At 49.6% G+C, this 27,896-nt stretch overlaps 1 protein-coding gene across 1 annotated transcript; it reads right to left on the reverse strand.

Moving 5' to 3' along the window:
* Positions 1-305: 305 nt before the first annotated feature.
* Positions 306-27,896, reverse strand: PPM1G (protein phosphatase, Mg2+/Mn2+ dependent 1G). Its single transcript, XM_075415168.1, has 10 exons — positions 27,739-27,896; positions 22,821-22,890; positions 8,827-8,912; positions 6,907-7,039; positions 5,020-5,489; positions 4,448-4,585; positions 3,402-3,636; positions 1,868-1,997; positions 1,457-1,559; positions 306-1,016 (listed from the first exon to the last, which is right to left on the reverse strand). Exons 1-10 carry the CDS (start codon positions 27,856-27,858, stop codon positions 822-824), a joined length of 1,680 nt encoding a protein of 559 aa, XP_075271283.1. The 5' UTR covers positions 27,859-27,896; the 3' UTR covers positions 306-821.

Raw genomic sequence — 27,896 nt, forward strand, 5'->3', positions numbered from 1 at the left:
CAGGAGAATGACTGGTACCTCTGCCCCTTCAGCAGACATAAACTGTCTCCAGAGACTTGTCTCCTGCTCTGTGTGCAACAGACTGTCCTCAGCTGAGCCATCGCAGGGTAACGGAGAGGCAGCAGGCCCATGCGCTGCAGCAAGGGCTGATGCTCTCCAACCACATGGCAGAAGCCAACTGCTCCTTGTGAGCTGCAGACACATCCCCTGCAGTGCCCTGAGAAAACAGGGACAGACATTGTCCTCCTCACCCCACCTTCTTCACCCTCCACTTCCAGGAAAGAACCAAGGACCAACAATACAGCTATGTTTTCCGGGCTTTTAGTTTGAAAAAAGTATTGATTGAAAGTGTACAACAGAACGAGGTGTGGCAGCAGCACCACAGCCAGATTGTTTCACAAATAAAAACAGAAAGGGCCTTAAATAATCGGGTGCAGATTAAAAAAACAGTGAAAAAGTTCTTCCCTCTGAACAGAAATTCACAGGCACAGAAATGGCAACAACCACATGGAGACAATGGGGGGGACATCCTTCTTCTAACCACGGGGCTCTGCTCACAGGCTGCCAGCTGCAGCAGGCTCCTGCGCTGTGGCTGCTCCCGCGCGCAGCTCTGCCCTCGGCTCCCTCTTTGGAATGGTTACAGATGAACAACGCGACATGCCCTCGCTAACCAGACCCGCCCCCCACCCCCCAACCAGGACATGGACAAACAAGGCCTCTGCTAAGGCTAAAAAAAGGACAAGACTTTGGAGTCTTGAGTTCAGCATGTTTAAGAAACGAGAGTCTGGTGAGTGCACAGCAAAGTCCCTGTGCGAGGCCTGCTATTCCAGCTTGGCCTTCTTGTTGTTATCACCGCCATTCTCTTCTGCTGGTGCTGCCATGTCCTCCAGTTTCCGCTTCCCGCTTTCAGCAGGTGGGTGTGTATTACGGGGTTTGAAACTGATAATGATGCAGGTCATGTTGTCGCAGCCGGTGCCATCCCCCGAGGTGTCTGGAGCCAAGCACTGATCCAGCAGCTGAGGAGGGACAGGACAGGACGGGTTAGCAGCGAGCAGACACAGCACTGTGAATAAACTGACACACTGGGCCCATTCTAGCAACCGATGGCTTAGGAGCTGTCAGGCCAGAACGGCGCAGGCTGGGCTCAAATGCTGTTCACAACCAGACAACAGACAGAAACAGCCACAGCAACCCTGGTTTTCTAAAAGTGGTCAGAAACTCTTTCAGCTTGACAGCAACCCAGAGGTCAGAAACACTGGTCAGGGTGCCTAAGGAGCTGGGTCCCGACTCAGAGGCGTCTCTGCTGCTGTTTTAGCCAGCGTTGCAGCTCATGTGCTGCCAGACAGCCACGAGCGCGGAACAAACCAGCCTGATGGAGAGGGAGGGAAGAGTCAGGCACCAAGCTGGGATGCAGAAACACTGCATGCTGAAGGGAAGGTGAAGGTCTGGACCTTACCTCTTCTACAATGGAGGAGAGTGGCCTCAGGACTCCATTCTCATCCTTCTGAGTGATCTTGGACTGGATGAAATCCACCACTTCCTGGCTGCTCATCACATTCCTGCAGAGAGTGGAGAGATCAAAAGGGCAAGCAAAGCGAGCAGTTGTGCCACAGTGTCCCCAGAGAGCCTCACTGTGGCAGGGAGCTGATGGGAATAAGGCTGCATGCAGTGAGGAACAGGAGGGTCCAAAGCTCAGCACACTGTGACGCCCCTCCAGCTGAGAGCAGCTCTTCTGGGGCCCAACTTAACTCCCGGAAGCCATGCGGAAAAAAAGGCCGATGAGTACCCAGGACCCTTGGACCTTCCTGAAGCCCAGCTCCAGAGAATGACCAGAGTAGAAAGCCCCAGTTGCTCCCTTGCTACTCACCAGATTCCATCACAGGCAATGACCATGAAGTCATGGTCGTCGTTTATTGTCAACACTTTGATATCAGGCAAGGCAGAGATCATCTGTTCTTCTGGAGGCAGATTCTTGTTCCGCTTGTAGAAGTGATCACCTGTAACGGAGAGGAGGACCAGTTTTTGCTGTGGATGGGCCCTGGCAATGCTGCCTACCCTTGAACAGTGAGAAGCACTGCCATGCCAAAGGGCAGCCCCAGCAGAATTGGAGCCAGTGCTCCCACACCCAGAGCAGATCAGGCTGCAGGGGAGCCCAACATGCTGTTCGCAGTGAGAAAGAGGCACGCTTGCCAGTTCGGCATCTCTTCACCCCAAACCAGGTGCCACTTGCTCAATTTCTGTGGCAACACCAGGCCAACAGCACATGGCATCCGACAACGCTGGCTGAGATCCTGCAGCAAGATGTCTTGGAGCATGATTTGCAGCTCACCCCAGCACTAGCTTGGCTTTGCTATGGTAACACTAGACGCTCATTTTCCTGAAGTTCAGGCTGTCCAGGGCCAGAGATTTCAGTGCAATGCCCGTATCACACTGCTGGGTTCAGGTCTTCCCAAACCCTCAGTAGCCAAAACTCACTTGAGAAAACTGATCCTCAGCTCTGACTTGCAGGCTTATCTGAAATTACATCCTAGGAAGGGACTTCTAGGGGCAGCGCAAAATAGTAGGTTGAAATGCCAGTATCCCCCTAGGTAAACAGACTCCTAGCTTCCATCCTAAATGCGGTTTTATCTCTTTAACCCAGGATAATAATTTCAGTGGTTTTGGTCTTTCTGCACAAGTACTCTCCACTTATACCCTTAGCTGCTGACATTTCCTTCCCTTCTCCATGTATTTCCCAGTATATTCTCAGTGTTACCACTCATTCCTTAACGCCTGCCAGCATGTCATCTGCTCAAACTGTAGCCATTGAATGGGCCAAGACCTTGTCTGGCTGCTAACAGACATGCCCTGTCTCCTGAGCCATCAGTTACTCCAACACTGCTTGTAAGAGACCAAAAGATGAGCACAAACAGCAGTCAGGTACTGACTAAAGCACCAGAGCAAGGGGGATGGAGTTTGTGCAATTAAAAGCACAGCTGGCTCAGGAACAGATGGACTCAAACTTGTATAAAGTTAGGTCCCCAGGAAGCAAAATACCAAGGTCCTTCAACAGCACCCTAACAGGAAGAAATCCTGTTCAAAGGTCAACAGTCTGTTTTTGAGACAGTTTATATGAGGCAGTTTCTGACAACCCAGCTGCTGGCACAACAGCCTTGGAGGCTTCACTCACTCTGTCCTGCGCTGGAGCCTGGCAGGTGCTAGGTGTTGCTTTCCACTGATGTCTGCCAGTATCATGGCCATTCTCTAATCACACTGAAAACTCACCACATCAAATACTGAATAGGTTCTACTCATCATCCAGTTAAAACCTATTCCTTAAACTTAGAGGCTGGAAGCACGGATGTACTGAGCGCAGCACCCCGAGGCCAGGCATGCCAGCAATTCACCGCCATCTTGCTCACCGATTGCCCTGGAGAGGTTGAGACCGCCGTTCACTCTCCCATCCATGGTGACCTTGCCACCAGCATTCTTTATCCTGGCCAGCTCCACCTCATCCTCCGGCTTGTGGTCGTACGACATGTCGACAGCTTTGCCACCTTCTGACACCACGCAGCGAGAGTCTCCAGCGTTGGCCACAATCAGCTGCTTGCCTCGGATAAGCGCCACGACAGCAGTTGTCCCACTGTCAGAGCCAGGCTGCAAGAAACAAATGGTTTTGCTGAGACTCCTTTCCCTTGCTCCGTATCAGGTCAATAAGGGAACCAGCACTAGCCACCACTGGCCCAGCAGTGTGCCAAACCCTGAGGCGCTGTGTCTCACCCCTTCTTCCCATAAACACACGCAGAACAGTGGAGAAAAGCCTGAGGGAAGTGTGAAACACAGAAGGAGCGTGTTCATTGAGAGGCAGGGTCAAGCAATACTGGCATTCCAGCCCCACAAAGCACCAGTGGTTCAGGATTCTCCGGTGTTCAACATGTCCTGCTATACCCTCAGCTCTAATGTGTGGATTCCAGCCCCACACCAGCTCAAGCAGAAGCCTCACTGCAAGCCAGGACATCTCTCCAAAGAGAGAAGGTTGGCACCTTGGAAGCTGTAGTCCCCTCTTCCCGATATCCTGGGTCCCTGGGCCACCTTCCAGCACTGCCATGGGCTGAGGAGCCACAGCCTTGGCCTGGCAAAGAGCACTGCTCCGCCTGAGAGCAGCTGCGCCGGAAAAGCAGCCCTGTCGTCGTTCCTGCACTCTCCTTCCTTGCCAAGCCCCACAGCGGTATCTACGCACAGCAAACCCAGCAGTGGGGTCAGCCTCTTACGATCTCAACCTGCCCGAGATTCAGGCCCTACCCCTCAGCCTTTTGCATAAAGTCAGGCTGTCAGCAGCTGTGTTCGGCCCCAGGAGAACAAAAGTGATGTTTTAGCCCCATCTGAACTGAAGTAACTCCTTGCTGAGCCCCCCTCAAGTGCCCTTGGCTCCACACCACGCTGCAGAACACAAGAACAGGGTGTGCACCTCCTCTTTCCCCTCCATGCCTGGTAACAACATTTCCTCCTCTTCATCCTCATCTTCCTCTGCTTCTTCAGTGTCATCTTCATCATCTTCATTCTCTGCCTCTTCACTACTGTAACCATCCTCATCTTCACTGCATTCCTACAAGAAGCAAGAGATACCACCAGGAGTCACACAGGACACTCTCGGTGCCCTCCCCAGACAGCTGGTCTCTCCATCCCGGGGACAGACGGTAAGTTTGCCCCAGAAGACTGAGATGACCTGGTACGTTTCCCCCGCGCCTGGTGTCTACAATCAGAGCAGCTAGTTTCAGCTAACACAGTGAACGGAGTGATGGTGCATGCAGCAAGACCAAGGCCTATCCATTACGGCCGCTGCACAGACAAGGGTGTGTTTCCTTCAGTGTTATCTAAACAACCCCCGACACTCCCATGAGATGGTGTCAAAGTATCAGGCTGAAAAACCTACTCCTAGGACACACCTAGGATGAGCCAGAGGCTAGCAGCTCAAGTACCACAGTAAGCAATGCATTCTGCCCAGCCAGAAGGCTACTCTGTCCCAGTGCTGTTTCCTACCTCACTGTCTTCCTCCTCTTCCTCAACCTCATCTGACTCATCCTCACTGTCCTCAAAAAATTTGGATTTGGTTGTGCGCTGGGGCTTTCCCGTAGAGGAGCAGGAGGGCCCGGCCTCCCCAGTAGAAGAGGTGACGGCCTCGTCACCTTTGCCTAGTTCAGGCTTCTGCAGAGCAGGGCTGTTGCCTCCAGCGCTGGCTTTGTCTGAGGTGGAGGAAATACCCGTGATTTCTTCATCTGGCTTCCCATTCTTCCTCTCCTTGTGGTCGGTAAGCTCCCCTGGGTCAGCCTCTCCATTCATATTTGACTCCCCATCATGCTGCTTGCCTGTCCCCTCTGCAGCGTTCTCCCCAGCTGGAGCTAAAGACTTGTTTTTGAGGTTCTTGGTGCAGTTTTGTCCATAACGTGTGAGAAGCTCCTCAATGGTCATTGTGGCTTCTTCATGCAGAAGAGCAGCTTCCTCATTATCCACTAAAAATGGAAAGGGGGGGGGAGGACAAAGAGGGTCAGAAAGCAGGATACATCACCACAGCAGCAGCTGTGCGGCACACGCTGGGTTCGGCAGCGAGCTGCCCTGACTGCAGGGTGCTGTTGCAGACAGGTTTCAGCAATGTGCAACAGGCTGATCACTAGCAGGCACAGACAAATGCAGCCAGGCCTGCACCACCCCACAGCTTCCGGGCGCTGCAGATGAACAATATGCAAAGGGCAGGGGAACGGCTCCTAACCACAGCCGATGCATGCAGTCTGCAAGCTGCCCTAGTGCCTCTGGCCTCTGATGCTATCTGGCTGGCTTGTAGGCAGCACAGAGTGTTTAAATTAGATGTAAGGCTGGAGGGTAAAGAGCCTCCTATTTCTCAAGTGCAGTCTCATCTGAAGCTGCGGGGGAAGCAGACAGACCACTTTCATGTGCAGATTTGCTCATTAATACTGCAACCAGGAATAAGAAGGTTTTGTTTTAGCAGTTGCTCCACGGGCATTAAGCACCACAGGGATCCCGACCAGCTGTAATCTAGACACTTAGAAACAGATGACAGAATAGCTTCAGGCAGCGAATGCAGTATCTCCTGAGCGGGACACTGGACAGAAAATAGGATGACTTTCCCTAAACTATGAGCCAATGACCACCGCTGCCCTACTGACATCCCCTTGGTTATAATTTTCTTTGCTAGCTAACCCCACAGGGAAAATAAACATCCATATCCCAAATACTCCTGAAAATACAGGACAAAAAGAAAAAAAACCCAACCAACAAAAAACACACTTTGTCCCTGTCAGCTGGAGAGAGGGCCAACAAATTCAGCATTTTCAGACCAGCACACAGTGTTCAAGGTGATGGTATTGCTTTCCACCTGCTTCAAGGCTAGTCACAAGATATTCAGCCAAGAGCAGCACAGCGCTCTACCCTGGGATTCATCCTCTACCTGGGTTCGTGGTCTGGCAACTACTTGCTGGTGGAAAAGCACACTTGCTTCTCTGTGTGAAAGAACTGCCAAAGAGACCTGAATCTACTTCAGCCCTATCTGCAGCTGGTGTCTGCCACCAGCTTGGGAGAGCTAGGCACTAGACATCACATTGTCTCACTTTCACAAATTGGCCCGCTTTCCACTCAGAGGTTTCTAGAACTCCGCACCCCATGGAGGAAGCCCTACGGAAAACCGACAGACTGCTTTGTTATTCATAGGATTAAACTACCAAATGAACCAGAAATCCCCTAGCACCAGCCCAAAGCAATAAACAGTGCTGAGGGGTGGCAGTTCAGCTCCCTCTGAAATTTAACCAAGAAATTTGGACAGAAAACCTTCTGCTAAAGCAGACCTGGCCCAATTCCTCTCAGTCCCTGTCCTGGAGCTGGTGCCTTTTGTCTGTTCAGTGGCATCTGACTTACCATCATCTTCATCAGCAACTTTCTCCTTATCATCTTCATCATCTTGGGGTCGCCCAGCCATCTGAGAGAGCTCTTTAATCACCTCCTCAGTGGTAAGCTTGGCATCTATGGCTAAGAAAGCATCTTCCAGGGCCTACATATGAACACAGACATGAGAGTGTGCACAGTTTCATCTTCCTTACAGGATCCCCGTGTGTCATTCTGTACAATCAAGTCTTTTCCAGAATGCACACCATACAGAATCACAGAGTGGCTGAGGCTGGCAGGGACCTCTGGGGTCCCCCTGATCCAGCATCCTGCTCCAGGCAGGGACACCCAGAGCCGGTTGCCAAGGACCATGTCCAGACAGCTTCTGAATAGCTCCAAAGATGGAGACTCCATCACCTCCCTGGCCAACCTGTCCCAGCGCTCGGTCACCCTCACGCTGAAAAGTGTTTCCTGATGTTCAGAGGGAACTTCCTGTGGTCCAGTTTGTGACTCTGGTCCTGGCACGGGGCATCACTGGAAGAGCCTGGCTCCCTCCCCTGCCTTCCCTCCCCGCAGGGGTTTGCAGATGTGGATTCAATCCCCCGGAGCCGTCCCTGCTCCGGCTGAGCAGCCCCAGCCTCTCCCCGCAGCAGAGATGCACCAGCCCTGCAGCATCCCGGGGGCCCTCGCTGGGCTCTCCCAATGCTTTGCCCAGCGCAGCCCAGGACGCCGTTCGCCTCCTTTGCAGCAAGGGCACCTTGCTGGTTCAGGGCCACCTCGGTGCCCAGCAGGACCCCGGGGCCTTTCCTGTGGAGCTGCTCTCCAGCTGGGCGGCCCCCGCACCTCCCGGGGCTGCGGGGCTGCTCCTCCCCCAGGGCAGGACTTCGCCCTTCGCCTCGCTGCGCTTCACCAGGCTCCTGCCAGCCCATTTCTCCAGATCCCTCTGCACTGCGGAGCAGCACGACCCGCTGGCGTACAGCTCGGTGTCACCCGCAGACTTGCTGAGGGTGCGCTCTGCCCGGTCCTCCAGATCGCTAACGAAGACATTAAAGGAGATTGGACCCAGTATTGACCCCCGGGGTACACTGGTCGTTACTGGCCTCCAACCAGACTGTGCCACTGATCACCACTCTCCGGGCCTGGCCACACAGCCAGTTTTCCATGCACCTCCCTGCCTGCTCCGACAGCCTGCGCTTCCACAGCTGCTCCAGGAGGATCTTATGGGACACCGAGTCGCAAGCCTTGCTGGAGCCCACAGTGGGTCTGGGGACAGGGCAGCATCCAAAGCCACTGTGCAAACGGCTCAGCATGCAGGCTCCTCTGCTCCGCAGGCAAGCTTCTTGCAGTCAGCGAGCACAGCCAGCTTGGGATCAGCAAAGCACGATAGTTGGGTGTTTCAGCCTAGAGCAAGAGCCACACTGATTCAAGTTTGCTTTGTAGGCTATCCTCAGCCTAGATGTAAACAGACGTTCTGGAGGGGCTGCCTTCCCCTCACCCACACTGCTACAGATCCCAGCACCATCCCATGGGATACCCAACATCAGATCAGGCATTAATACTGCGAGGAGAATTGCAACAGAGGGATTGCTTGGTGGAAGCAAGACATGAACGAACCCTCCCACCTCTGACAAAAGCTACCCCCGCCCTTCAAAAAACAATCCACCAAAACCACTCAAAGAACCAGCCCACACCTTTGACTGGAATGAGTCTGAAAATTTAAAAAAAAAAAAAGCTGGCAAAAAAAGAAAGCTGGAATATAGAAGAAGGTTCATGTCTGAAAACACGATCAACACCTGGTGTACACTCCTAGAAAAAAGGAAAGGAAATTAAAATGGAAGACATGGCAGACAGACCTTGGAGGGACAGGGCCCTGCACGTAAGTGTTAGGTACCTAAACAAGGGCTTTCCTCTGCATTGGTGCTTGCCTGTTTCAGGGCAGAGCTAGACTCTTACCTTTTGCAATTTGCCTTCCTTATAGGCCTTCTGGTCTTTGATTATCTCAGGAAGATACTTGGCACAGTACAGGGCAACTTCTTCTCCTGAAAGAGAGCAGAGATATTTAAAGAGGTTTCTCCTCCCAGAAGCAAAAACGCACTCCTGGGCAACTGAATTCCTGAGGCAAATCTTGGGACACAAACCAGAACTACCCCAGACATGGAAGTGTCACGCAGCAGCAGACTGCTGGGGATCTCACTCACAGCCCGCAGCACGGCTGCGTCTCCAGAACAGTAGGATTTGCTGATGACCCCTAGCAAACCTCAGTGAGCTCCTACCCCTCTGGTTTGGCCAGTGCTATAAGCCTCCTGAAAGGGAGCTTATGCCCCTTGGTACCCAGGCCAGCTGTTTAGGCCCATCCTGTGTGGAAAGCTCTATTTTCATGTGTAAAGCACAGGGACCAGCAATGAACAGAGGAAAAGGGAAGCTTTTGGTCAACATAAGCTCTCTCTGAGCATTACCAATACAAGACGAGCAACACAAAAAAGCATTACGTTCTCTAGGTTGTGTTCTAGAGCAATGAAAATATGATGCCACAGCCTGGAGATGAGCCTGCTTCAGCAGCGGGGTTGGACTAGATGACCCACAGAGGTCCCTTCCAACCCCTACCATTCTGTGATTCTTTCAGGAAGATAGGGGTCCTGATCAGCAGAGCAGTCAGAAGGGGTGTGTGTGCATGGCATGAGTGAACAGTGGCCAGAACACCAGGCTGCCAAGAACATAGAGGATAACTTGGATTGATGGTCAACAACTCAAACCAAGCACCCACTCCTAGAGCAGCTGAAAGATTTTTAAAAGCTGGAAACATTACAGCAGTTCAGTAATTAATACTGTCAAGTATGCAACAGAGCACAGGAGACATTTTCTGTGATCATGAAGGTGCTATTAAGAGAGGAAGATGATTAAACAGAGCGAGGAATCGTGAAGTTCTGTAGTTCAGGTCAGAAAGGGGGACCAGAAAGAACAGTGCAACCTGTGAGAGATCAGTCTCGTAATTCAGGTTTTTATATGAGAGGCAAAGAATGATGTAGGACATAGGAACCTGGCTCACAGGTCATGAGAAAGAAAAATTAGAGCTAGAAACTGAGAAACAAACTAAATGACAGCCACGGAAGGGTGGCAGAGAGAGGAGCAGGGCAGACTGTGGGCAGGTGGAAGGATCCAGCCGCAGGGTCCAGGAGCGTGCTTAAGACTGTGCTGGATGAGCCATCCTCCATCACAGGGCAAAGAAGGAGCAGTACGAGCGGGCTGAGCGTAGTGCTCGAGAGCCTCTGCATGCTGCTGGCTTTGCTATAGCTGCAGGAAGGTGACAGAGCCATGCGTGCCCCTTCCCTCCTGGATACAGAAGGGCTTTTTTACTGCAGAGCTGTAACAGACACTCAGCTCTTGATCTGCCTACTAGCACATCCCAGCTTCCCTGCTGTTCTTCCAGCCACACAGAGGCTGTGCATGTAGCTGGGCATGACAAGCAGTAATGCACACAGGAGCAAAGTTCTGTGAAGGAAAGGGGAGCAGGGGAATTGAAGGGAAAGCATGAGAAGGGTGGGAAGTAGCTAGCCATCAGCTTAGCAAAGGGAGAGGCAGAGGAAACATAGTGGGAAGCGGAGAGGTGGTGAGATTTGAGAGAAAAAGAAACAGCAGACAAGGGACTTTTCAAACGTGCCTGCAGAAAAGGGATCAAGTGGTCATTGACAAAGAACAGAAACCTTGCAAAATGGTTGCTGTTAAAATAGTGCTGCAAAAAGTTCAATGCTATGGATCTAGACAACAAAGAGACTGAGCTCTATTCTGATAGTGCTCTCAAAAATGCAGAGTAGGAGCGAGAGAAAAAAAAAAAAGAGGGAAGATCACAAAAAATAAGTGATCTAAGAGAGAAATAGGAGTGACTAGCATTTTGATGAGAACTTAAAAGGGAATACCAAGGTGACCTGACAACCACAGACCTGGCAGAAAAATAAAAGACTGGCTGAACCTTACAGCATCTCAAATGAATAGGGCAGACAACTAATGCCCATTGACATGTGCTTATGGAAGCAGATCTTGCCAATCCAACCCAACATCTGCTCTTAAAGATACTAGAACTTTGTCAGATAAAACTAAGCATGCTGATGTAGCAGATTCAGGTAAGGTATATAACATGCATATATATATATCATATCTTACATATACATATATGCCTATAAGACAGCACTTTGCTTAAAAAGTTTACCTTTCAAGACAGCACATGCAGAGTAGGTTAAGGAACTTCCGACTCCCAGTCATGAGATGAAACTGAAAAAATGACGGTTGGGCTTCATGATCTTAGAGGTCTTATCCAACCTTAATGTTTCTATGATTCTATGAAATCCCATGGGAAGATGTGTTTACATGCAGTCTTGAAGGACTGGCTCCCGATGATACCGTAATGTTTTTATCGAAGAGCCAAAATAAAACCAAACTTATATGAGAAACTTGTAGATGGAGGGAGTGGTGAATAACGACAGTGATACGTCTTCCAGATCACGTGACAAACTGCGGGAGTGAGCAGGGGCTGCTCAGAGAGGTATGACCACCGAGAAAACACCTGCACAGTCTTGGACCATGGCAGAAAACCACCCAGCAGATACGAAAGTGCTAGAAGATGGTCCTGGATCAACAGGCCAGGAGCACACTATGAGCGTGCTTTTATCTAGGCTGCTTTTACTTACCACGTAAATTAACAGGCCACCAAACAGTAGCCCTGCAGCCCCTGCAGAGAACAGCGACAGCTGCTAAATCCTTGCTCAGGGATTGAGCAGACCAGCCTGGCCCAAAGGCTGCTGGGTCAGTCTGCTGCGGGGATACAGGGCTCTGCCATGAGCAGAGCTGTTCCAGGTGAGTTCCAGGACTTTGCCGGCACCTGGATCAAGACCTAGACGTGACGGCAATGCACTCCCACGTAAAGGCTTGATGAGCAAGCAAGATGGTGCACTGAGCGTGCCTCCGCAGTCCAAGGAGGAGAAGAATTAGGAAAGCTGCAGGAATATCTCATTCTAAATCAGGAACTACAGGACAGGGAACCGGCCCATGGGCTGCTGATACGACGGCAGGTCATCGCAGGGGGCAGCTACCATCTCCTCCAGTTTCTCTTCCAACTTGCAGTCATTCCAGCCTGCCCAATCTGGACCAGCACGATGGCACTGACATCTCTTCCTCACCTCATTTTGACACTCTCTTGCGCACTGAACTGCATCATTGCTTGCTGTAGGTGACCCTGCTTCGGCAGGAGGGTTGGACTAGATGACCCACAGAGGTCCCTTCCAACCCCTACCATTCTGTGATTCTGTGATCCAGAGTGTATGACAGAGACACAGGTGGGTCATCTGCACACAAGCCGTGCTGTGCCCTGCAGCTCTTTAGATGCTTCCCTGATGGCCTTACACAAATGCTAAACATGAGTGAAGCGGGTAAAAGCCTGCATCACTTGTACCAGATAACTGTTCCGGCAGAAGAGCACTGGCCACAGCTACCTGCTGAGAGCAGGAAGGGAGAAGAGAGCGACTGAAGGGCATCCCTTACCCTGCCCAGCGGGGTCTGCAGATGAGGCAGCAGCTCTGTGCAATCTGTGCTACTGGAAGCAGCTGACAGATCTAATAATACCAGCATGGACACCTGATCACCCACCAGATGGAAAAGATGACCGAATGTTGCAATCTTTCTGCCACAGATAGGCACAAGTGACTTTTTTCCCAGCAACAAGTAGCTTGATCTGAGAAAGCCACCGACAGCTTTGTGGCCTTGGCCCCAGTCATCCCCTGTAAGCAGGCAGGGCGTGGGCTGGAGCACAGTCTGCAGGAAGATGCCTTCCACAAGCCTAGCAACACTGCGCAAAGCAATGCAATAGAGAAAGCTCTTGCTCTGGTCACCACAGAAGCAGGAGGCTAGCCCCGGCAGGAAAAGCTCTGGCAGTTAAACAAGTCATTTCTTTGAAACAGGTACACTGAGATTAAATAGTGACCTGGGAACATCCTATGTACCTGACTGTGGCCACTCAAAGACAAATTACTGTAAGAGAATTTGTACGTGACACAAAAGAAACTTTTGCCAATTCCTGTGCAGCTCCAGCACAGATGTCACAAAAGACATTTCTGCTGCAAACTGATGAGGCTTCACACAGGACCCTTTTGCCAGTCTCCTAGACTTCTCTCTTCATTGGCTGCAGCTCACTCTCAAACCAGGCCACCCTCTGTGAGCAGGGCTGGTCATGGTGGTACCCTGTCTCCCGTGCTCAGAGGATACGGGGTGCTCACACTGTTTAAACCAAACCCAAATCTAGAAAAACAAGATTCTCCTTTGGACCCACCAAAATGAGTCCTCGGATCTAACAAGTGTGTGTCCCTTTGGTGCGCAGGAGGCAGCTACCGGTCCAGCACACAGGCCTCAGCTCTAGCTGCTTGCACAGCAGTCACAGTGAAATCTAATGGATTTTACAAGCTGAGTCACCAACTACCTCAAAGCACACTGCGGCCACAGTGGCCAGAGAAACCGAACTGGGTCAACAAATTAGTCTTTTACATGCAGACAGATGTACTAAAGTATTCCATCTCTGCACTTCTGGACTTCTGACAAAACCTCTGTGAGAATGCAACAGAGAAGCTCCACTTCGTACCAGGTCCTGACTCACACACTGAGTGGGCTCTGCAGACCAGAGCCAGGTGTGGCGAGAGCTTTCTGCAGTTCAGCCTGGGTGCAACCAGCATAATTACCCTGTGGACACTGATGGCTCCTTTCAGTTCATTATGTAGCATACACCTGGATGTGGTTACACTGGTGCCCAAATCAGCCCACCCACCACATGTTATCAAGGTCTTGTCCTCATTAAACATCAAGAATACTCCCCCTGAGGGTGGGGATGAGGGCATCAGCAGCAGGGCTGAAGAGCCAGGTTATTATGAAAAGAGATTTAGACACCTCGGTCCTGCCTGGTGCTGCTCATGAAGGTCTTTCCCTGCCAGTTCCACTAAGGATCCAAGGGTTCAGCCCATGGTACTCCTAGCCTGTGGCATGGAATTAGGGGGGAGAACAACTATCAAAGAGACACCAGTAGCAACTGAGTAACAGTGACTCCTGGGACAGACCACAAAAATCTCAGAGCAAAAGACTTCCCTACTCCTTTTACAGCTGCTTGCTGTTGTTCTTCGATGGTGCCTCACCTGCTACAGCACTGTCTCAAAATTAAAGTTCCCTCGCCTCTGCAGTTTGTGTGTTATACACACAGGTTTACCTTCTTATTATGGCTGTATAGCGATGCAACAGACAGTCCACCAGGACAAAATATTCCCCAGACCACTCATGTTCACCTGGGCATCATCTGTCAGCAATGAATTAAGTGCTCAGGGCTGTAGAGTTTCCTAACCAGACCTACAGCAAGTGGTCCTGGTTGCCCTGTAACAAGCATTTAAGCCATTTCCAGTGAAGTGGTAAAAGCTAGGAAGAGCTCTTTGAAGGACAAAACTGACCTGCAAAGCAGTAAAACAGAAGCAATATTCCAAAGATGCAAGCACCCAGAAAACAAACAATTTTGTTCAAGCAAGAGAAGGATGAGTGCATGAGTACAACATAGCACAGCAAGGTAAGTATGAGGAACTGCCACACAGGCTCTTCCCCTCAGCAAGGTGGGCAAGACCACAGGATTATCTCCCCAGGGGAAGGAATGGAGTCTGTTGCTTGTAACATCTAGACAAGGCTCTACACACTCCAAGGTGCATTTTCACCTGCAATAGGAGTCCTGGTGCTGACAGTTTTAGGACAGCAGGGAAAAGAAAACCTCACCAAATGCAATTTTCACTTCGTCATGCTTCCCCAAGAAGCAGGAGAGGAGAATTAGAGCTACAAAAGCAGGCTCTGGTACCCATAGGTGTGGAATGCCTTCACCTGTCGGGGACTTCAAAAGCCTTCATGGGCTGAACACTTAGAGAATACAATTACTTGCACATAACCAACAATGAATCCAGGGATCATTCCCGCCTGGACAAGGTCCTGTGCAGCCTGCTGTAGGTGACCCTGCTTCGGCAGGGGGGTTGGACTAGATGACCCACAGAGGTCCCTTCCAACCCTGAACATTCTGTGACTCTGTGTCTTCCATATTCTTCCATATTCTATGTCTATGTCTTCTCCAGCATGAAACCCACTGTAAAACTCTCAAAGTCTCCATGAATCATTTTATGAATATTTTCTAGAAGAGTAGCGTCCAGCTAAGTAATGCCAAAGTCTCAGCTGTGTTTCCTGCTTAATGTAACACAGATGCAGTAGCAGGAAGGTCTTTGGGAAGCTAAAGTAAAATATATGATGTGTAGCACTGAATTCAGTGAAAGAGTAAGTATCTGGAGGATTCTCCAGAGTGCACACTTTAATCTTCCTGCAAAATTATAAAAAGAGACTGCTTTTGTTTGCAAGAGAGCATGTGGAGTTTTCAGGATGTCTGGAAGATCACACAAAGGTGAAAACATACACAGGAAAGTTCAGGTCTCCGAGTGTATTTCTGCACAGCTAGATGCCACTGCCAAAATCCACATCTGATTCAGTTTTAAAAGCAGGAGTCACATTCAGATGAAATATGGAACAAAGTCGATTTATCTTGGCATTTCAGGCCAGGTTGGCTCCAGAATATTTAAGACCCAGCTGGAATCTCACTGCAGGATGATTCGTCTATCTCCAGGAGCACACGCTTGAATATGACATGTAAAGACAAGAATGGGCAGCATCCTCAGGGCAGAAACTTATGCAAGAAAAAGGCCTCCAGAGACACAGGTTCCTAGATGAAATCTTTTTCAGTGCACATACATGCACAAACCCATCCTATCTCATCTTCACAAGGCTGAAAGTAGATCCCACTCCAAGATTTGATCTGTATTTAGACACAGAGACACCATTTGAATATAAAATAAAGAAAGCTTAGAGTCAAATAACAAGCAAACTAGCCAACTAGTCTTTAAGGATGTATTCCAGAGAGCGCAAGAGCTCTCGATCCCCAAGTGTAAGAAGTTGGGCAGAGAAGGGAAGAGACCGGCATGGCTGAGGCAGGAGATGCTGGTCAAACTAAGGCAGAAGAGGGAACTGCACACGCAGTGGAAGCAGGGACTGGCTTCCTGGGAAGAGTATAGGGAAGCTGCCCGGTTGTGTAGGGATGGGGTCAGGAAGGCCAAGGCACAGCTGGAGCTGAACTTGGAAAGGGATGAAAAAAATAACAAGAAGGGCTTCTACAGGTATGTCAGCCGGAAAAAGATGGTCAAAGAAAGCGTACCCCTGCTCATGAGCGAGACCGGCAAACTGGCAAAGGCAGATGAGGAGAAAGCTGAGGTACTCAACAACTTTTTTGCCTCAGTCTTCACTGGCAACCTCTCTCCTCACCCCTCCCGAGTCAATGAATGGCATAAAGGAGACCAGGAGGGTAAAATCCCTCCAGCTGTAAGTGAAGACCACATTTGGGACCTCCTGAAGAACCTAAACGTACAGAAGTCCATGGGACCTGATGAGATGCATCCCAGAGTCCTGAGGGAACTGGCTGATGTAGTTTCCAAGCCACTCTCCATGATATTTGAAAAGTCATGGCAGTCAGGGGAAGTCCCCAGTGACTGGAAAAAGGGAAACATTGCACCCATTTTTAAAAAGAGTAGAAAGGAGGACCCTGGGAACTACAGACCTGTCGGCCTCAACTCTGTGCCTGGGAAGATCACGGAACAGATCCTCCTAAAAGCTATGCTAAGGCACATGGAGGCCAGGGAGGTGATTTGAGACAGCCAGCATGGCTTCACCAAGGGCAAGTCCTGCCTGACCAACCTAGTGGCTTTCTATGATGGTGTAACAACAAGGGTGGACAAGGGAAAACCAATGGATGTCATCTATCTGGATTTTTGTAAAGCCTTTGACACGGTCCCCCACAACATTCTTCTCTCTAAATTGGAGAGCCATGGATTTGACGGGTGGACCATTCGGTGGATAAGGAATTGGTTGGATGGTCGCAGCCAAAGGGTAGTGGTCAATGGCTCAATGTCCAGATGGAGACCAGTGACGCGTGGAGTCCCTCAGGGGTCCGTACTGGGACCGGTGCTGTTCATTATATTTATCAATGACATGGACAGCGACATCGAGTGTACCCTCAGCAAGTTTGCAGATGACACCAAGCTGAGCGGTACGGTTGAGACACCAGAAGGACGGGATGCCATCCAGAGGGACCTGGACAAGCTGGACAGGTGGGCCTGTGTGAACCTCATGAGGTTCAACAAGGCCAAGTGCAAGGTCCTACACCTGGGTCGGGGTAATCCCCGGTACCAATACAGGCTGGGGGATGAAAGGATTGAGAGCAGCTCTGCTGAGAGGGACTTGGAGTACTGATAGACGAAAGGCTGGACATGAGCTGGCAATGTGCGCTGGCAGCCCAGAGGGCCAACCGTGTCCTGGGCTGCATCAAGAGAAGCATGGCCAGCAGGTCGAGAGAGGTGATTCTGCCCCTCTACTCTGCTCTGGTGAGACCTCACCTGGAGTACTGCGTTCAGCTCTGGAGCCCTCAGCACAAGAAGGACATGGAGCTGTTGGAGCGGGTCCAAAGGAGGGCTACAAAAATGATTTGAGGGCTGGAGCACCTCTCCTATGAGGACAGGCTGAGAGAGTTGGGCTTGTTCAGCCTGCAGAAGAGAAGGCTGCGGGGAGACCTGATTGCAGCCTTTCAGTACTTACAGGGAGCCTATAGGAAAGATGGGGACAATCTGTTTAGTAGAGACAGCAGTGACAGGACGAGGGGTAATGGTTTTAAACTAAAACAGGGTAGGTTTAGGCTAGACATAAGGAAGAAATTCTTTACAATGAGGGTGGTGAAACACTGGAACGGGTTGCCCAGAAAGGCAGTGGAGGCCCCATCACTGGAAACATTCAAGACCAGGTTGGACAGGGCTCTGAGCAACCTGATCTAGTTAGCGGTGTCCCTGCTTGCTGGGGGGGGGGGTTGGACTAGATGACCTCTAGGGGTCCCTTCCAACCCAAAACTTTCTATGATTCTATTCTATGATTCTATAACAACAAATATCACAGAATCCCTATGGATTGGAATACTATGCCAAAATAGGAAAAGAAAAATTTTAAGAGCAGAGTATTAACTCCCACTCTGAGACAATGACAGGGAGGCAGAATGCTAAGGCAAATCAGAAGGCAAGACGACCAAGAACAGGGCAGGAGAGACCCATCACTCTGCATACAAACTCAAAAAAAGTTATAACAGGGCTTGCTGTATTCAAATTAAACACCCTGGTAGGACTAAAAAGAAAACCTCACTATGATAATGCTCACCTCTGAAAAGTGGGAGCTATGTGTAAATGAAAGCCCTCACTGAAAGGAAATGAAATGGCTCAGAGGATACAGCACGTGTAGACAGAGATTGATCAGAAACACCATAGTGGAGGTGCAGAGTACCCATACATATCACTCTCCAAGATTTGGGAGCACGGAGGCCAGGGCAAGTAAAAAGGAAACGGGGGAAGTCAAAAAAACCAGCAGCATATTCCAAAAACTGGAAGTCTTGTCCATAAAAACATAAAAGAAAAACTGATGAGTGAAATGCAAAGCTAAATATGAAAATATGAAAATATGAAAAACCCCCATGTTTTCCATGGAGCACAAGAGCTCTTGATCGTTGGGTGTAAAAAATCAGGAAAGGAAGGTAAGAGACCAGCATGGTTGAGTCAAGACCTGCTGGTCAAACTAAAGGGGGAGAAGTAAACACACAGGCAGCGGAGGCAGGGACTGGCTTCCTGGGAAGAGCACAGGGACGCTGCCGGGTTGTGCAGGGATTGCATCAGGAAGGCCAAGGCACAGCTGGAGCTGAACTTGACAAGGGATTGCAAGAATAATTAGAAGGGCTTCGACAGGTATGTCAGCCAAAAAAGGAAGGTCAAAGAAAGTGTACCCCCCCGATGATCAAGACTGGCAAACTGGTAACAACAGTTGAGGAGAAGGCTGAGGTACTCAACAACGGTTTTGCCTCAGTTTTCACTGGCAGCTTCTCTTCCCTCACCTCTTGAGTGGATGGACCTCAAGGCAAGGACTGGGGAAGCAAAGCCCCTGTCTAAGAGAAGATCAGGTTTGAGATCACCCGAGGAAACTGAACATACACAAGCCTATGGGACCTGACGAGATGCATCCCAGAGTCCTGAGGGAATTGGCTGATGTAGTTGCCAAGCCACTTTCCGTGATATCTGAAAAGTCACGGCAGTCAGGTGAAGTCCCCAGTGACTGGAAAAAGGGAAACATTGCACCCATTTTTAAAAAGAGTAGAAAGGAGGACCCTGGGAACTACCGACCTGTCAGCCTCAACTCTGTGCCTGGGAAGATCATGGAACAGATCCTCCTAGAAGCTATGCTAAGGCACATGGAGGCCAGGGAGGTGATTTGAGACAGCCAGCATGGCTTCACCAAGGGCAAGACCTGCCTGACTAGTCTACTGGCCTTCTATGATGGAGTGACTACATCAGTGGACAAGGGAAGAGTGATGGATGTTGTCTACCTGGACTTCTGTAAGGCCTTTGACATGGTCCCCCACAACATCCTTCTCTCTAAACTGGAGAGTTATGGATTTGATGGGTGGACTGTTTGGTGGATGAGGAATTGGTTGGATGGTGGCATCCAGAGGGTCGTGGTCAATGGCTCAATGTCCAGATGGAGATCAGTAACAAGTGGTGTCCCTCAGGGGTCTGTATTGGGACCAGCACTGTTTAATACCTTCATCACTGACATAGACGGTGGGATTGAGTGCACCCTCAGCAAGTTTGCAGGTGACACCAAGATGAGTGGTGCGGTCAACATGCCTGAGGGGCGGGATGCCATCCAGAGGGACCTGGACAAGCTTGAGAAGTAGGCCTGTGTGAACCTCACAAAGTTCAACAAGGCCAAATGCAAGGTTCTGCACCTGGCTTGGGGCAACCCCCAGTATCAATACAGGCTGCGGGATGAAGGGATTGAGAGCAGCCCTGCCCAGAAGGACTTGGGGGTGCTGGAGGATGAAAAGCTGGACATGACCCAACAAAGTGCACTTGCAGCCCAGAAGGCCAGCCGTGCCCTGGGCTGCATCCCCAGCAACGTGGGCACAGGGCCAGGGAGGGGATTGTGCCCCTCTGCTCCGCTCTGCTGAGACCCCCCTGGGACTCCTGCATCCAGCTCTCGACCCCTCAGCACAGGAAATACATGGACTTGTTGGAGTGGGTCCAGAGGAGGTCACAGCAATGATCCGAGGACTGGAACCCCTCTGCTGTGAGGAAAGGCTGGGAGAGCTGGGGGTGTTCAGTCTGCAGAAGAGAAGGCTGCGGGGAGACCTTATTGCAGCCCATTGGTACTTTAAGGGGGCTTACAAGAAAGATGAGGACAGGCATTTTAGCAGGGCCTGTTGCAATAGGACAAGTGGTAATGAACATTACTTCATGTCCTACACTAATGGGAATGTCATGAAAATGTCCAAAGTCTTTCTAAAACACAACACATGAAATAGACTCTCCTGTTAGCTGAGAAACTAACACACTGATCTTGAAGAAGAATAGATCCATTTGATATTATTCATTCTTGACCAGTTTTTGCTAGATGCTACTTATCTTCATATCTGCCAGATGCTTACAGTTTCTGAATTTCTGCAAGAAATAACATTAAGTTGCATAGTTGCTAAGTCCCTATCCCTATATCCTTTTTCCTTTGTCCTTCTCTGTCTTTCAGAACCAACTCATCATCCTGATGTTCTCACAAAGATAATCTTCAAGATATCAGCAATTGCTCCACCCAGGTCTCTGCACACTCTAAGATGAAGTTCAGGAGGAAAATAATTTCAAAACATTCAATCTAAATGCTTCAGACTGAGACTATATCTTCTGAAGAGCTAGTCAGCTACCTACTCAGGCTGAACTTTTTAATAAGGACTATTGCAAAGAGGTCTTAAACTCTTATTTACAAATTGGCAGAATTAGATAACTCAGTTCTGAAAGAAGTGAGAAATTATGAACTGCAGTATGTAACCTTCCACTTGAATGTGCTCCATTATCAGAGAAATGAAAGGCATACCTATCACACCAAAAAATAAATTAAAAAGCCTCAGAATGGTGGAAACAGGGTTCACTACACTACAGACCAGCAAATCTGGGATGCGAACACAGCTAACAGCAGAAATCATAATAAACAGAATTAGCAGATACACGGGTACATATGGTAGGATGGGCAGGGGTTAAATACACAGCAAAGCATGTCACAAACTGGTCAATGTTTTTTTCAAAGTCAATGAGCAGAAGTAGGCAGTTCAGTTCATCTACTCTGTATAGATTTTCAAAAAGCTTTCAAATAAACCATCAAATGTTTTACATACTAAGCTGCATGGGAAAAGAAGTAAGATTTGATAGAAGCAGACATTTTTCAAAATGGAGGATGTCCACTGGGAGAGTTCCTTGAAGACTTACGTTGTTCAACATCTACATAAATAATCTGAAAGAGAGGTCAGTAAGAAGTGACGGATCATTCAGGACGATCAAAACTAAAACAGCAGGATCTTGTGCTTTTCCGTGATATTGGCAGACTAAATTCCTCACTGACAAAGACAAGAACATGAAAAAAGAAAACACAATCAACCTCCACATGCACACTGGATGGACTCAAACCCATCTATTACCACTTAGGAAAGATCTGGAAAAAACTGGGGACAGAGCTCTAAAAATGTCAGTTTACAGTTTATTTGTATCAAAACAGCTAACATGGTGCTAAGAATTGTTAGGAAAGGAATTGAGAACAAAGCAGCAAACACTTATGTTACAATAAATTCAGGGTATATCTGTAACTTGAAAGCTATAGTCAGTTCTAGTAAGCCTAAGTAAAAGCATGTTGCAGAGCTAGACAATGTCCAAAAAAAGGACAAATATAATCAGAGCTGTGGCACAATATAATGTTTGGAATCCGTGGCTATGTCCAGCACCAGTAGCCTAATGAGTTTCATGGCCCAGGCATTTCATTACCTATGCTAAAAATTACTAGAATGATCCATGGTGCAATTTTGGCATAAGCTAGTTAGCACTCCCATAATTGCTGGACACAGTTCAGTATCTAGTAGAAACCAGGGACCAACAACCAGCTTGGATGCAGCCACACTACGCTGAACACTACAACAGCTCAGTAACGACAGCGTGGCCAGACTCTGCCAATTGACCTCAGGGCCAGAACACGGGTGCAGCCGTATGACTAGAGACAAGCCTAGGACTCTTCTGACTGCAAGAAAGGACATAGAGTCCAAAATTATAAAAGTGAAAGGTGCAAATTGAGTGATCATCTACTAATTTCTCACCAGTGTTGGTGATATTGCAGTGAATCACCTGGCAGCAGATTTAGATCAAAGTATTTTTTCACATAATAAAGTTCTATACAAACATCCTATGCAAATAATCACCAAACACATAAACCTGGTTTAAAATGCAATGAGAGAAATTCATGAAGAGTTCATCAAGCAGACTCGAGCGTGTCTGTAAGATCGAATGGCTGCAGGGAGCCCTCACATGGGGAATGCGAGCTGAGAAGGTATGTCAGGGAACGGATGCGCCTGTTCTAGTTTTTCACTCTTTCCTTGTGCAACCAGTACTGGCAACCACCAGAACGTACTAACAAGAGTCAGACCTTTGGTCCAATCTCACGTAGTTTTTCTTACTGCTAGTCTTCTGTGACTATCCTGTCTAGCTTATCCACCATTCTTAAAAGTTTTAGAAAATGGAATGCAAATCTCATTTCAATTTTGTCCCGACCCATAACCTTCCTTCCAGAAACGCTAAGAAATTCTCAGAACCTCTGTCAATGATATCTATCAAAGAAAATGCTTCCCAAGAAGGAGCAGGGTTTCTAACGTCAGACAGATGCTTGCCTCAGCAGCCACCGAGCAGCCTAGAAGAGCCACACTAAAAAACTCTGGAGAGAACAGTGGATGCAGTTACCTCCGTGTCCATCGTAGACCGAGAACATGGCTGTTTCACTGTCCAGCTCGGGTATGCAGTTGTGCGCATCCTGAAAGAGAGAGCAGAAGTCTGGAATGACATGGATTGCACTAGAACCCCCCAGAGAAGTGGGAGAAAGGAGCAAGGAGGCTATGAGCAGTAACAAACGGATTCTCAGATCTGGAGGGAGAGCAACAACAGTAAGCTTCCTCTCATATTCTCAAAAGCTTACCTGGTGAGCACTCATCTCCAAACAGGGGGCACAGATCTTTAATGTCACGGTGCTCTCTGTGCAAGAGCAGTAACCCAGCCCTGTCGCCATGCGACTGCACCGAATGGGAAACCCCTGCAGATCCTCAGTACAACAACTTTAAATATGACCAAGCTCAAGCCAGAATCAAACCCCTCTGCTCGCAGCACATGTAAGGCCTGTGTGACTGTAGTAGCTCACAGTCCTTTAAGAACATAAGGCAGCAAGCTGTGCTCTACTGCACAAACTAGTGCCTAGGCTGAGGGCTGTGTAGCTGAGCATAACTACAGAAACAGAAACAGTAGCAACACACCGGCAACTTCCCCCACACAGACAAACGCAACTGGTTCAGGATCACCTGTGGAGCCCGGCCATTCCCACAGACACTCTCTTCCCCAGTTCTTGCCAAACAAGAGCTATGCAAACGGAAAAGCCACTCTGGTGAACCCAGAAGGTGAAATACAGAGCCTCCTGGCCTCATGCCTTCAACCAGCCACAGCCTTTCCTCTGCTTGTCCTGGTGAACACGGTCACAGATGGCAGCAGTCGTCTATCCCAAGAGCCCAACGCAGGGCAGCCTCGCAGGACACGGGAGTACCACATTCAGTGAGAACAACTGGGATGGAAAACATTCTCTTGGGATAAGGGTTCCTTCCTGCTCTCCTTGCCACGCAGGATGACCCAGGAAGGCACTGCTGGCCGCAGGCACAGCTGCCTGACAAGCAAGGCGAAGAGCCTGGCCCCTCTTGAGTGTCTTTTGATCAGCCAAGCAAAGGACAAGCAACCAGTCAACTAACAGTGCAAAAACCAAAGTACAAACCCAGGTACCACTTCCTAGGGTAAGACACATGTCTTTGTTCTGGCAACTGCCCAGAAACCCTGAGAACCTCCAGAGGCAAACCAGAGGGAAGGTGTGTCCCAGGGGCGATTTGGGCTTAAATATCAAACGGCAGCCAGCCTTTCCCATACATGCTCCCAAACTATAAAGATCAACAACATCTAAGTTATATACACTGAGCAGCCTTTCTCCCCACAAAGTCTCACAGGAACAGCAGACCCTGAAGAAGGCACCACCCAGATTTTACAGCCAGGTGCCTGACCTCTTTCATGCTATAGGTAAGCAAACCAAGCTTGGCTATTCCCACACAAAGCCTAGAAATGATGGATGGACTGAATCTTTCTCTTAATCCCTCCCCCTGCCCAACTAACCTTCTAACATTCCTTAAAGTTCAAGCCCTAGCCTATCAACTTATAGCCTGACTGCACCCCACATGTTTTTGTTCAAGAGCAATCACGTGATATTTTAACAACGTGATTAGTCTCTTTGCTGTGGTTCAAGTTTATCACCTTAAAGTTAAATGTGCTACAGTTGCCCCAAAACACTGTGCTTGCTCCAAGACAGCTGCCTCTAAGGTTTGGATGTGTCCACATTGCCAACCATAACCCAAAATCTCTACACACACGGCAGAGCTACTTTTGCTGCACAGCCAAGCAACTGCCGAGCTCTTCAACTTTTTTATTGTAGGACTCCTTGGATAAGACATCTTCGCCCTCCGGAGTCCCACAACCTTATAAGACAATGCCATTCCCCTGCAATTTCTGTCAGGCGCCAAGCAAAATAGAAAAACAGAGGTTCTGGGTTTGTGTATCATGTAGTGCAACGAAAATTCCTGACATTGTGATGAAAACAGTATCTGAATGGGCAAATTACAATCTCAGTTCAAAATGAAAAAAAAATTACTCTGAATTATAACATAGGAAGTTTAACCAGACAGTTCACTGGAGACAGTGAATGAAAATAACAATAAGCAAAGAACCAGCATTTTTATGCTCACATTTCAGAGCATTTACAGAAGCTAACGAGACAGCAAAAACCACAACAAAGTGACTGGGATAAGTCCCAGGTGACTAAACAGCAGCTTAATTAGAGCAAGTAATGCAAACGATGCTGGGGAGGGAACCCAGTACTGGCAACAAAAACAGCCTTTCTACTCCATTTGTAGACCACTCGCCACAACCTCTCCTGACCCCGGCCCAGGGCGCTGCAGTTGAGGAGGGCAGACACACAAGGCCAGCACGTGTTGGCAGGAGACGGCTCAGCTCCCACGCTGTGAGCAGGGTTCACTCTACACCGCTCTGAGCACGAGCGCTGCTGGCTCCGCAAGCTGGGCTGCCCACCAGGGCCTGGGATTTTCAACACAGAGGGCGGTTCAGAGAGCACCTGACTGACCACTAAGCCCACCCTGTGCTGCCAGTTACAGGTCTCCATCCCCGCTTCCAGGCCTGGTAAGCTGTCTGCAGCGATTGCCCTCCAAGTAATCACGATCTCAGCTCTTCAGACCAAGGAAGAGCTCACAAAGCCTTCCCCTCGAGGGTGGTACGATTCTAGGTCTCCCCCAGCCACCTCAGTGGTTACCGAAAAAAACCTACGTTTTTTTGAAAAAAGTACGTTTGAAATGTCCAACGTTAAATTCAGTTGAAATCAGCAAACCAGTTAAAAGTGAGAGTTAACCTGACAAATCTCCATATTTTGAACTAAACTCTTGCATTTTTTGAAGGACTTTTTTCCTGAGCTCAGGAATGAAATGCAGCTGCACACAGGCATTGTTGGTGTCCCACCGTGCAGACACAGTCAGAACAGCACCAGAGCTGAGATGCCCCATCCATCTACCTCCAAGGTGCCTCCTGCGCGCGTCACTGTATCCCTGAGCACTCCTCTCTCTACCATACAGCTGTCTTCAGCTTCTTCTCTCCTCTTACCACTTGTACACACTCTGACTGGCTTCACTGACATAACTCATAACCAAAGCCTTAAGCATACACGTTTGCTCAGAACCTTCTCTAAGCCTTACAGAAGGGTGAAAGGACAATTAAATATGAAGAAAAGGAAAACACAAGACACGGAGAAGAACACATAGCACTGGAATGCAAGAAAATGCAATAAAACCGTAAAATTCTGCTCAGCTGTATGTGAAACAATGCCTGTTTCTCTCCCATCACTGACTTGGAAGCAATTTGCAGCAGGTTCAACTTGTAGCACAAGCGCTCCTGCTGTCTTCTCATTTCTTGTGATAACACAGCTAAACGATGTCTACACCAATGGGCTCAGTATCGCGTCTGCCAACAGAGAGATAAGCCAAAGCTGTTGACTCGTGCAGAAAACACAGCTGCAAGCTCTGGGCCTCATCCAATTTCCATAAAGGTCAACAGCAGCAAGAACAGACCTCAAACAAGGAGAATTATGAGCCAATGTCCCACCTGTGGGAGGGCTACTTTAGCCAACCAGCATTACAAATAGGGGCAACTCTGCTCTCCCTCATCCAACCCCATCTCCTTAACACACTTTCAGCCTCTGTGCACCGAGGATGCCAGGATGCTGCCTGCATTCAGCCTCTTACACGTGAGCTCATTGCCTTGCAGATTATACTGCACATCACTTCAGTGTTCCAGTAATCTCTCTGTGCTGCCATTTCACCCTTCCAGAGGTTACCAGGATGGACCAGATGAGACACTACCAGTCACAGTCAGCCAAGCACACACTGACTCAGACACTCTGGGTGTATCTTAAGAGTCCAAACACCAGTTCTCCTGCCTCTTCTACCCTAGAAATTAGAGCCCACGGTTTCACAAAGCTCTGGTGCACACAGAAAGGAGAAAACACCTGGTCACTGTTCTGTCACCAGTCAGATTGCTGTAACATTTCAGTAGCAGTGAGGTATCTAATAGTGTGGCTCATGAAACCTTATTTGCAAAAAAATAAAAAAAAAAATCAATCCCTGACAGTCTGAACAGGACACCCTCTCCAAACTAGCCAAAGGGCTACAAACAAGAAGGCTGCTCTACTATGCTCAGAGAAAATGTACCCTGGGGGAGGGTGCATGGACCAGCATTAATCCTTATCTAATTTATCTTGTTTGCTGGCTACCTGAAAGGCAAAATAAACCAGCACATTAATGGTACTCACAGAGAGTTTTAAATTCAAAGAATGAGTAACTGCTGGCAAGGCAGAGCAGCAGTCCCAGCAGCCCGACACTGCCCTTACACAAGCAGCTTTATAAAGTAGCTCCAACAGACTCCCCCACCGGGAGGAGCGTGGGCAAACACCTGGCTCCTGCAGCCACATATTTATCTTGCCATAATTCATTTACCCCACAACGAGCCTAGCTGAGAGGATGGCACACCAGGACTACAGGAGACTGAGAGCAGAAACGAGAACTCCTCCAACAAATTTACCTGGAAAAAAATAAGAACAGGGAGAGGGACCGATGCTTCCTTTATGCACGAAAAGCAAAGCAGGGATTTTCCCTGAGGATTTTTCGCTTGCTTCCATTCAGCGCTTCACCCCAAGCACTACGCCGTCCCTCCCTCCGCTTTTCACTCCAAGCCTCCGGCTCCGGGACGGGATTTCTGGGGCCGTACGCGCCGGGAGAGCCCCCACGACGCGGGGGCCCTCTCCGGCAGGTCGCCGTGGGACCGGGGCGAGCCACGGCCTGCGGGCGTTCGGAAAAGGCCGCGGCAGCCCCGGGAGCGGCAGCACCGCCCCCGCCCCCCGCCCCCCGAACCGCGGCCTCGTCGCCCCGCGGGAGGAGGGCCCGCCCGGCCCCAGCCCGTCCCGCGGGCCCAGGACGCCGAGGCAGGGCCGGAGGGAGGCAGCCCGCGCCCCGCTCACCTCCATGGAGACGCGCCAGCCCTGCATGGCGCTGAAACCGAAGTGGAGCGGGCGCGGCCCGAGCCCTGCGCCGTCCCCCGAGCTCTTCACCGTGTTGGGCTGTGACAGGTAGGCGCCCATGGCGGCGGCGGCGGCCCCGGGCCCGGCGCGGCGGCCCT

Source organism: Opisthocomus hoazin, chromosome 2 (assembly GCF_030867145.1).
Source record: "Opisthocomus hoazin isolate bOpiHoa1 chromosome 2, bOpiHoa1.hap1, whole genome shotgun sequence".
In the NCBI taxonomy this organism is placed as follows: domain Eukaryota; kingdom Metazoa; phylum Chordata; class Aves; order Opisthocomiformes; family Opisthocomidae; genus Opisthocomus; species Opisthocomus hoazin.

Excerpts from the sequence above, each read along its gene's own strand:
- PPM1G (XM_075415168.1), bottom strand. The coding sequence starts at position 27,858 with ATGGGCGCCTACCTGTCACAGCCCAACACGGTGAAGAGCTCGGGGGAC. Across the intron at positions 4,586-5,019 it reads AAGAGGAGGAAGACAGTGAG|GAATGCAGTGAAGATGAGGA; the intron begins GTAGGAAACAGC and ends TGCTTCTTGTAG. Across the intron at positions 1,998-3,401 it reads CAACCTCTCCAGGGCAATCG|GTGATCACTTCTACAAGCGG; the intron begins GTGAGCAAGATG and ends TCTCCGTTACAG.